This window comes from Lontra canadensis, unplaced genomic scaffold, assembly GCF_010015895.1.
Source record: "Lontra canadensis isolate GAN:19392208 unplaced genomic scaffold, GSC_riverotter_1.0 scaffold3, whole genome shotgun sequence".
NCBI lineage: Eukaryota > Metazoa > Chordata > Mammalia > Carnivora > Mustelidae > Lontra > Lontra canadensis.
In genome coordinates, this window is record NW_022630997.1 from 1,710,459 (window position 1) to 1,721,814 (window position 11,356).

General features: G+C 45.5%; 1 protein-coding gene across 1 annotated transcript; it reads left to right on the forward strand.

The window, feature by feature from the left end:
• Nucleotides 1-2,555: 2,555 nt before the first annotated feature.
• Nucleotides 2,556-10,860, forward strand: PRDX3 (peroxiredoxin 3). Its single transcript, XM_032878700.1, has 7 exons — nt 2,556-2,639; nt 4,158-4,293; nt 5,566-5,707; nt 6,471-6,606; nt 7,422-7,525; nt 9,763-9,928; nt 10,253-10,860. Exons 1-7 carry the CDS (start codon nt 2,604-2,606, stop codon nt 10,304-10,306), a joined length of 774 nt encoding a protein of 257 aa, XP_032734591.1. The 5' UTR covers nt 2,556-2,603; the 3' UTR covers nt 10,307-10,860.
• Nucleotides 10,861-11,356: the final 496 nt, after the last annotated feature.

Below are 11,356 nucleotides of genomic sequence, written 5' to 3' on the forward strand. Positions count from 1 at the left end.
GCAGGCTCCCCGCTGAGCAGAGAGCCTGATACGGGGCTCAATCCCAGGACCCTGAGATCATGATCTGAGCCGAAGGCAGAGGCTTCAACCCACTGACCCACCCAGGTGCCCCCTTACTCCTGTTTTTTAAATTGAGGTAACATTCACAAATCATAAAATTAACCATTTTAAAATGCACCATCCAGTGATATTAAGAACATTCACAATGTTGGGCAATCACCACTTCTATGTAGTTGCAAATCATTTTTGTCGCCCCCAAAAGAAAACCCTGTACCCATTAAGCGGTCAGTCCCCCTGCCTCCTCCTCACAGAACTTGGCAATCGCCAATTTGCTTTCTGTTTCTATGACTTTAACTATTCAACATATTTCGTATGAAAGGAATCATACAACATTTGGTCTTTTGGATCTGGCTTCTTTTATTCAGCATAATGTATTTTTTAGTTCATCCATATTACAGTATGTTGCAATCCTTCATTCCTTTTTATGGCTAAATAATACTCCTTTTCTGACTACACTATGATTTTGAGCCCCAACATTATGATTGCCTTTCCTTTTCAAACATCTGTTCACAAACACATTATGAGCATGAGTTAAACACAAGGCGGGTACTAAGGGGAAATGATTGAGAAATGTGTAGCTCCTTGCTATATATATACTTTTAATTGGACTATGACATTTAAAAGTGCCCAAATAGTAAGTGTACAGCTTCATGAATGCTCACAAAGTAAATAACTTTAAGCAGGGTCAACAGATAAAATATTACTTGCACCCGGTTCTTGTCTTCTCATTACCCTCTCCCAATTCTTGTTTTCTCAAGGTCACCCGCATTCTGACTTCAAACACTATACAATAGTTTTTCCTGGTTTTGAACTTCATATAAATGGAACCATACAGTGTCTACTTTTTCATGTCTGGCTTCTTTCACCCAATACCATGTGAAACTCACTCACCTTATTGCCTGTCACTGCCGTGCATTCATTCTCATTGTTGTACAGTGTTCATAAGATCCTAATTTATTCAGCCATTCTATGATAGATGGGCATTTGTGTAGTTTCATCTCTGTGCTATTATAATAGTGTTGCTATGAACATTCTAGCCTATGTCTTTTGATATATTGATGTACACACATCTCTGGGGCATATGCTTAGGATTGAAGTTATTTGAGTTATATATTCAGTTTTAATAAATGCTGACATGAATTTTCCAAAATGGTCAGACCATTTTAGATTCCCGTCTCTTGCTTCTAAGGTAGTCCTTTCCGAAGCATGGGGTTGGTGCTCACTGCTGTACTAGTGGTGCACGAAAGGATTGAAGTGAGGAGCAAAATAAATAACAAGTCCCAAAGTGAGAAAATTATTACCCTTTTAATGCTCTTTAAGTCCTTCTGATTACATAAAGAGAACCCCATGTGATACCAGGATGCTGCTAGCCACCTCTCTGTCTCCCTTTTTACAAAGTCTCAGATTTCCAGCAACTGTATCTAGTTGATATTTAGTAACACTTTGTTTTAATGTATTTTAAGATTTTATTTATTTATTTATTTATTTATTTATCAGAGAGAGAGAGAGAGCATAAGCATAAGCAGGGGGAGCAGCAGGTGGAAGGAGAAGCAGCTCTCTGCTGAGAAAGGAGCCCTAGGCAGGACTCATCCCAGGACATCAGGATCTGAGCGGAAAGAGGACAATTAACCGACTGGGCGTCCCTAGTGTATTTAATTACTTTCTAGTCATAGCAAGTTACAAAGTTTTTCCATTTAAGTTACTTAACATTTTCTTTCAAATAAATTCATTTATGGTTTTCAAAAGTGAGTCAACTAAAAAGAAACTAGCAACTAAACTAGTCAACTAAAAGAAAATAGCAAATAATATATGTAGACTCAAGAAACTGTATCAGTAATGGAATGACTGGGGTCTGGAAAATACCTACTTAGAGTCTGCATTTACCGTAAGGCCACTGTGTGATTTCTATCTGTGTTTGATGAGCTTACTTCAAAACCACGCTCAGCACTGAGCACTTGGCTTTACTAATCGACAGAAAACGGAATTTAACTTTGTCCCAAGTCTCCCAATTTGGGGAAGAGAGGCCAGAATGCAAGTACACACCATCCCAAAGATTTTCAGAACACCAAAAACTTGACATGTCTGACCCACTTGGCTTATTAACAGACAAAAATGGCATTACAATTAATTCCATTTCCTGCAGAATCCAGAAGGCTCTATCTGAGGCCTAAACAGTAAGAAAAACCTTTTGCAGATCGGGTAGAACCCATCATCCACACACGTTAACCATAAACATCAGAAACTCCCCACCTGGATTAGCCCTTTTTAGGTTGGGGCGACAGTTAGAAACAAAGTGTTGTTTTCCTAAGCATTTCGTTACTTAGAAGCCGCAGCAGGACTTTTCTCCTCCGAAATGGGGCCGGGCCATCCAACAAGTAAGTTGCCTGGACAAAGGTCCCGGCAAAAACGTGGGGAAGACATTTTCCCGCCCCCGCTCCAGCCCAGGCCCCGCCCCGCCCCCGAGGCCCCGCCCCATGCCCGCCCCCGTGCGCCCCGCCTCCTCCTCTTCCCATCCAGTCCCGCGAATCTCGCGCGCACTGAACATGGCGGCCGCATTGGGAAGATTTCTCCGGGCTTCGGTGAGTGGCTGCCGGCAGGGGACAGGAGCGGAGACACAGTAGTGGGTCCGACACGTGCTTTCCAGACAGAATCCTGCTCCCTGCGGTCTGGGGGCCTTTCACCGTTCTTAGAGGGCACCAGCGGGTAACGGACCCAGGGGCCTCGCTTCTGGGGGATGCGCCTGCGCAGAACCGCCCCTCCCGTCTGCCCTTCTGATCGCTCCTCTCTCCAGGCCGGGGTCCGCAGTCCTCCCTCCACCGGGACACCTCGACCTGGAGGCAGGGCCCCTGACCCCTGTTCCCTGTTCTGTAGCTACTCTATGACCTTGGACACGTGACTTCACCTTTCCGAGCCTCAGTTTACTGTCCTCTCCCAAAGCTAGAAAGAGGATGCCTGCAGCAAGGCTTTGCAATGAGCATCCTCTCCATGGTGGGTGGACACCAAAGTGGTAAAGTACACAGTGCGGCAGTGCAAAAGGCACTCCCCTCCTCCCATCTGTCCCTCGCTCTCCTCCCGACGAAGCCGAGCACTCTCTTGGTCCCCTCTCTCTCCCCTTTCTCCTGGCGGGGTTGAACACAAGGCTCTTTCTTCTTCCTGAGTCATGCTGGACACTATAGTTGAGCAAACTACCGTTGAGCGCTGTACGGATTTTCCCAGAGGGTGAACTTTGCTCTACTTGTTTGCTTGTCTGCGGGGGCCTTGTGTTTTCTGGGAAAACCTTGACATGATAGAACAGGCTTAGCAGATCAAGCTGGCAAAGGGAGTAAATACCAGGGCCCGGCCAAGTACCCTTGGTTTTTGGTGTTGTTCTTAAGAACATGGAGTCTTTTTTTTTTTTTTTTTAAGATTTTATTTATTTATTTGACAGAGAGAGATCACAAGCAGGCAGAGAGGCAGGCAGAGAGAGAGGAGGAAGCAGGCTCCCTGCTGAGCAGAGAGCCCCATGCGGGGCTCGATTCCAGGACTCTGAGATCATGACCTGAGCCGAAGGCAGCGGCTTAACCCACTGAGCCACCCAGGCGCCCCAAGAACATGCAGTCTTCATGGTCTTATAATTCCCCTCTGCCTAGCAGGGTTTTAAAAAATGTATATATTTTTAAAATAAAAGTTATATATGTTTAAGCAGTGCAATGTGATTTGATACAGACATAATGAAATGATTACTACACACTAACATCTCTTCACATAATTACCTTTTCTGTGTGTGATGAGTGTGCCTGAAGTCTACTCTCTTAGCAAATACAGCATTATTAAGTATAGTCATCATGCCCCTGCAGTAGATCTCCAGGCTTACTCATCCCACATGACTGCAGCTTTGTACGCTTTGACCAACATCTCCCCACTCCCCTCTTGCAGTCTTGAAGAAGGAAGCAGAAAGGAAGGGTAAGAACATGGAGGTTCATTCTGTACTCTTAGAGCCTGGGGGTTGGTGTTTGGTTCGCAGGAACAAAGAGAGCTGAGGCGACCAGTGGCCTGATGCCCCTTCCCCAGGGCCAGCCTTGAGGCTACTTCCTAATATAAAGTGTTTCTCTTTCCAGATTGCCCGACATGTGAGTGCTGTTCCTTGGGGCATCTCTGCCTCTGCAGCCCTCAGACCTGCTGCTTCCCGAAGAACATGCCTGACAAATGTATTGTGGTCTGGTTCTGGTCAAGCAAAATTCGCCTTTAGCACCAGTAAGTGTTGTGCCTTGGTTTGACCCAGGTAATATGAACCACCATCTCAGAACACGGGCCCTGAACCCTGGCTATCCATTAGACTCAGTACCCATTAGCTTTTGAAAATAAACCACTACCCCAGCTGCCCCCCCCACCCTGCCCCAGACAAATTAAGTCAATTTCTGAAGTGAGACCAGGACATCATTTTGTTTTGTTTTGTTCTTTAATCTAAGTATAGTTGACATCGCAATTATTAGTTTTAGATGGACAACAAAGCGATTCAAGATTTATACACGTTAGGTGGTGACCCCCATGATAAACCTAGGTACCATCTGTCACCATACAAAGTTGTTACAGTTTTATTAACCGTATTCACTGTGCTGTACCTTGCACTCCCCTGTCTGTCTGTAACTGGAAGTTCATACTTTTAATCCCCTTATCAGTATATTTTAAAAGCTCACCGAATGATTCTAACGTCCAGTCAGGATTGAAAATGACTGAGGCAGAGTGCCCCCGTATCGCATTTCTTTGTTGGTCACCAACACCAGTACATCTTCCAACTCTTACCTGAAAATCTCCAGTGACTCCTCTATCCCTTCTTTTAAGAACAAATTCTGTGGGGCGCCTGGGTAGCTCAGTTGGTTAAGCGGTTAAGGGTTTGCTTCCACTCAGGTCACGATTCCAGGGTCCTGGGATCAAGATCGAGCCCTAAGGCGCCACCAGCCCTGCTCAGCGGGGAGTCTGCTTCTTCCTCTGCCCCTCCCCCCACTTGTGTTTTCTCTCTCTCTCTCACATAAATCTTTAAAAAATAATAACAATAACAAACTCTAGCCTGATACTTAAGGGCCCTCAGAGTCTGGCTTTCAGCTGTTCATGCTTTGTCTCTTATGCTTCCTTCCACACACACCTGCTCTCTGCTCTGTTCAAACTACCCCAGGCTGTTCCCCTCACCTGCCCTGTTCCCTCTTCCCTGTCCTGCCTGAACATGGCAAAATCCGAACCGTATTCAGAATCCATCCCTAGGCTCCTTTCCTCCTCGATTCTATCTTAATTTCGTCCCTGCCATCTTCTGGCATCATCTTTTTAGTCTTTTCAGTCCCCATAGTCCTTTAAACTGGATTTGTGTACCATCTAGAACTATGGAAGGGGGGGAATATTACCTAAGATGTAGAGTTGAACTGAACCTTTTAGTTAATTTATACTGCTAATTAATTACTGTGAGAGATTTGAATAAAGTCAGGTGTGTGACTTAGCAGATGACGAACTACATGTGTGTCTGGCTTCCTTCAGGTTCCTCATACCACGCTCCTGCTGTCACCCAGCACGCGCCCTATTTTAAGGGCACCGCCGTTGTCGATGGAGAGTTCAAAGACCTAACCCTCGATGACTTTAAGGGGAAATATTTGGTGCTTTTCTTCTATCCTTTGGACTTGTAAGTGTAATTTCTGCGATGCTTTAATGTCATTTAAGGTCCCTGTTTCCGCCCTGACATTTCCTATCTCTGGCTGCCCTTCTGGCCAAGGGAAGGGTTCTTTTGGATCCTTTTATCACTGGTGGCCTTGCTGAGTACAGCCTACATCTGTAGCTAATCTGATAAATTTGGAGGAGGGGGTGGCATTCTTTTTAGTGGGGTAGGTTTTGACACGGCTTCCTTTTATGTGCTCTGGAGCCATGGTTTCCATCAGCCAGTCCATAAGGAAGTTTTCACTGGCCTGCAGGAAAAAAAGAAAAGGAAAGATAATAAAATGACTTTTCTCATAAAGCTGCTGCTTTATTCTCAGAATATGCCTCTTTTCCCTTGCCCACCCTCATTTTTTGATATGATTCTTAAATGGAGAGGTGAGGAGGTCCCTGGGTGGCTCAGTCAGTTAAGCATCTGCCTTTGGCTCAGGTCACAATTCCAGGGTCCTGGAATCAAACCCTACATCAGGCTCCCTGCTCAGCGGGGAGCCTGCTCTCTCATTGTTCCTCCCCATGCTCGTGCTTTCTCTCTCTCCCTCTCTCTATCAAATAGATAAGATTTTAAATAAAAAAATTTTTTAAAAATGGAGAGGTGAGTCTGGTGAGGGTAGCTAACCGTTTTTGCCTTTTTCACCTTCAAGCAAGCTGAACTAGTTTTTAGGCTATCTGTTGTTTAGATTTTAAATCCTTGCTTTTAAATTGTCTGATGGGAATTTCTGCCCTTTTTTTTCTAGCACCTTTGTGTGTCCTACAGAAATCGTTGCTTTTAGCGACAAAGCCAATGAATTCCACGACGTGAACTGTGAGGTTGTTGCAGTTTCAGTGGATTCCCACTTTACCCATCTCGCCTGGGTCAACACACCAAGGAAGGTATAAACCTTAGTGGCCCTGCCTTTGCCCCGAGGATCCTAAAAACTGAAAAGATCCCATAAAAGACTCATCTAGAAGTTGTTAAAGCATGACTAGTCTGAAATGGGCTATTTGTAGCTCCTAAGCTCCTGGCAGATTCTGTCCAGCTCTGTCCTTATCTCCCTTAACATTGCCTGGATTTAGTGCCCACTACACTTGCGTTTTCCAGGTGCAAAAAGTAAGGGAGAACAGGCTGAGCAGGGTGGGGGTGGGGACAATTGGGGTTCGCTGCCTCCTCTCTCGTGGGTACTTTGTAGATCCCACATGCTCTGCTTGGCTTCTGGGATGCTGGTTAGGTTCTCTGAGTTCACGCCTCTGCATGACCACTATTCCTGCCGAAAAACACTTGGGAGAATCAAACTTCCTAGCCATGTTGCTGGTTTATCAATACCAACTTATTCAGTCTTTGTTATGCTTCCATTTTTATGCTACAGAAGTTAATCTTCAAGTAAAAGAACACATCAAGAATTAGGAAAAGAAAGGTCTCCAGTGTTAGCTGGGTTTAAATCCTGCCTCTGTCCCTTTCTAGCTGTGACCTGGAACAAGTTACTTGACTCTTATGTGCCTCAGTTTCCATATGTGTCAAAGAGGCGATGTTCCAGGATGTTTGGGAGGAGGAAGGGAGTTAACAGAGCTAAGAGCAGTGCTTGGTCCACTGTTGGTTCTCAGTTGCTGCCCCCTGTCGCCATTCTTGTTGGCCTCAGACATCAGGTTACGTGGCTGAGAACAGGGGGAGCACACGGTGTAACAGCCAGTCATGTTTGCATCTTTGTTAGAATGGCGGCTTGGGCCACATGAACATCGCACTCTTGTCAGATCTGAATAAACAGATTTCCCGAGACTATGGCGTGCTGTTGGAAGGCCCCGGAATTGCTCTGAGGTAAGATCTTGTTTCTTTTAAACTTGTTTTTTTATGTTCAGCATCATCCCACTTCTTAGAGGATTTCGAGAGCCCTCAGTAGAGCGTTTTGAAAACCAAAAAGCTTTCATTTACTTTAGCCTTTTGTAAGCACTGATGAGAACCTCCTGCACGTGTTGGCAGTCTCTGGATGGCTGAGACGTGTCTGACCCCTGTAGTGCCCTGTGTCTCCTTCCGAACACCAGTGTGTCTTGATGGTTGCACTGTCGCGCTTGCCCTCACTGCCTGGGAGCTGCTCTCCTGGGAGGCCCGCTCCTGAAACGTCCTGAGAAGGGGAAACTAGCAGATTGTAGGAGTCAGTGAGCTGGAATGGGTGAGATCTTGTCCCAGCCCTGGAATCAGACCAGAGTTTGATTTTTTTTTTTTTTTTTAACTCACCTATTTATTTAACAGCTGTATGACTTTGGGCAAGTTACTGAACCTTTTTGAGTCCCAGTTTCCTATAACTAAAATGAGAATGGACCTCCCAGGTTGGTTGTGAGGACTAAGTAAGTTAAGGCAGCTGAAGATTTTAGCACAGGTCCTGGTAGCCATTATGACCTCTGTCCCAGAATGTCATTTCTGTCCTCATTCATTCAGTGGCTAAATCTTTATTCCTTTGAGTGGGAAAATTGTCTTTTTTTTTTTTTTTTAAGATTTTATTTATTTATTTGACAGACAGAGATTACAAGTAGGCAGAGAGCCAGGCAGAGAGAGAGGAAGGGAAGCAGGCTCCCCACTGAGCAGAGAGCCCGATGATGCGGGGCTTGATCCCAGGACCCTGGGATCATGACCTGAGCCAGAGGCAGAGGCTTTAACCCACTGAGCCACCCAGGCACCCCAAAGCTGTCTATCTTTAATGGTCCCATATTCAAATACAACCTTCTGGGGGCCGGGGGTTGGGAGGATTAGACCTTAAGCCTTCCAGTGGCATCTTGATGGCCACTGAGTGAAGCGGGGGTTGGTCAGAACTTGACCCCCAGGGAACAGCCAAGGACCCCACTCTGATGTGCCTCACAGTTTTGCTGGGGGCTGTCTTGAACCTGCTCACTTTCTCTTGTCGAATCAACTCACTCTGCTCTGGCTGCTTTCCTCCTTGATGACACCTGGGCCTGTAGTTCTGAGAGCCACTTGGAGCTTTTATTCTGGGAGATTCTGCCTTCCTTTAATACACTTGAAGCCCGGCGTTGACAAAGTTGGCAAGGGAAAGAGAAAAAGAGTGCTGGCTTTGGCCTCCCAGGACCCCCTTCCCTGTAGGTCTTGCTCATTTTGCCAATACTTCCCTGCTGGTTTCACTGTTGGGATTGACAAGGGAAGGTAGCTGAGTCTGGTTTGGAAGATAAGGCTTGCTTTCCAGAGTCTGGGGGCCCAGCCCCATCCCAGCTCCGCACCTGCACCCACACCGTGGACTCCAGCTTGGCTCCGCTCTCGGTCGAGCTTGCAGCAGGACCCTTGAGCCTCAAAGCCTAGACCACCCCGCCCCCAGCCAGGCTGAGGGAGGAAGTGGCGCCTTTTCACCTTGCCTTTTTCTCTCACTTGCACTTTCCCTGCATGATTAACACTTGGAATGCCACACCCTTTTCAGTCGGACTGTTAAAACCTGTGGTTGAAACGTCTGCGTGTGTTATGGTAACCCCAGCACTTGTGCGGAAGATGAACACAGACCACGGGCCAGGTCGTGTCATTACGCTACTGCCAAGTGATAAATAGTCTTGGTTTGTCCTTTAGGTTTATGCTCTGCCTAAACTTAAGGCCAGTAAATTCTTTCTGCAAAGATTTCCCCAGGGGATTTTTTCCCTCCATTTACCCAAGATTTCACTCATTTCATCAGTATTTACTGCATGGAGATAAAGTATACCTCTGTCTCTTCCCCTCTGCCTCTGGTTTCTTGCCAGCATTTGATACAGCAGCCCAAAGAACACCCAAATCACTAATGAGGTAAAGAATTCTTTGCTCTCTGTGACTTTTAGACTCTGTGTAACTTTTCTCTGTGGGAAATACTGCCCGTTTTCCACGTTGGCCTGGTCCGGTCACCTCTGTGTGTGGCGCGTCATGGCTAAGAAATGATAAGCTATTAGTGTAACAAGGAAAGCCCCACGTTTAAGCATATGGTCGAGTTTAATGCTTTATGGAGGAGAATTAAGGACCGAAGCGGGTAGAAGTTAGAGTTTGTCATTGTGGTGGCACTGAGGTACTAATGGGGGTAAATCCTGATGCAGAGGCCTCTTCATCATTGACCCCAATGGCGTCATCAAGCATTTGAGTGTCAACGATCTCCCCGTGGGCCGAAGTGTGGAAGAGACCCTCCGCCTGGTGAAGGCATTCCAGTTTGTGGAAACCCATGGAGAAGTCTGCCCAGCAAACTGGACCCCAGATTCTCCTACGGTAGGTTTCCTTTCCAAAAGCCGTGAGACCCCAGCACAGGGTCCCTGGCCCTCACTGCCTCCAGGGCTGCTGGCCTAGAGCACCTATAAAAGGAGCCCATCCTTGGAGCAAGGGTGCAGACGGGGCGCAAGTGGGTGAGGCTGCCAAGGGGCAGGACCAGGAATCAGGCAGGCTCTTGACGTAACCTTCATCCATCTTTTAAAGGAAACGGACCACGCTTTAAAAAGTTAAAGAACTTTGGATCAAAAACTGCAAGCTTTCAACTCACTTTTAAGACTTTTATCTTGAAGTCAGCTCCCTAATTAAATGTTTTTGCATTTTCAGATCAAGCCACATCCAGCTGCTTCCAAAGAATACTTTGAGAAGGTGAATCAGTAGATCATCCCATGTGAACCCACCTCTTCTCACGTCAGGAGAGAGCCACAGCTGGAACTCACTTTGAGCATTTCAAAGATGATTATTTATAGAAGACAAAACACCAATTATGCTTGTACTCATAAGTAATACTCTAAATGTTTTGTTTTTGTAACATTGGCGGAGGCTTTTAAATGTCCTCACACACATAAAGCGTCCTTTATTGGTAACCTCTCGATGGCTGACTAGTTTATAGGATGCTGGTTCACCTGTTCCTTGGATTGTGTCTTCAGTGGAAAGAGGAAACATTCTTTGTTGGTCTTACTTGAACCTTTGTGTACACCAGAATAGTACAACACACACCGAAGCTTCTGATCAAGGGTCCTGAAATTTCTTCTTGAATTTCTTTGTACTAAACTGAATTTTCTTTTCAGGTGACAAAGATCATACATAGTTTCAAGGTGTTAACATCAGTGGTCTAATTTAACTCTTGCAATGGATGTATGTGTACTTGAGACAAATGTGAATCATGGTTTTTAAAAAAAACACTCTGGGGGGCGCCTGGGTGGCTCAGTGGGTTAAAGCTTCTGCCTTGGGCTCAGGTCACCATCCCACGGTCCTGGGATCAAGCTCCGCGGGAGCCTGCTTCCCTCTGTCTCTGACTGCCTCTCAGCCTACTTGTGATCTCTGTCAAATAAATAAATAAATAAATCTTTAAAACAAAAAAACAAAAACACTCTGGCAAAGTGACTTCAGTGATCGTGCATGTCTCTCCTTCCTGAGATTGAAATAGTTCCGTATTTGTTAGCTGAATAGGGTCTACATACAATTCTAGATATTGATTGCGTGTAATTATAAAGGCTATTTATCAAATTGTATTTTGAAATCATTGTAATTCTTTTCTGAAATGCTCAACATAAAGTACATAATAAACATATTTTAAAATATTTGCATGTATAATATCATTAATTGTTGGCTCAGCTTATATTACAGGGTTCTAGTTTTCCTTCGATTTTATCAGCCAGCATTTTTGGAGCATTGAACTCAGGGCCCACAAAAACGAGTAAGACACTG

Coding starts and splice junctions, on each gene's coding strand:
- PRDX3 (XM_032878700.1), top strand. CDS start 2,604: ATGGCGGCCGCATTGGGAAGATTTCTCCGGGCTTCG. Junction 2,640..4,157: donor GAAGATTTCTCCGGGCTTCG/GTGAGTGGCTGC, acceptor TTCTCTTTCCAG/ATTGCCCGACATGTGAGTGC. Junction 7,526..9,762: donor GGCCCCGGAATTGCTCTGAG/GTAAGATCTTGT, acceptor ATCCTGATGCAG/AGGCCTCTTCATCATTGACC.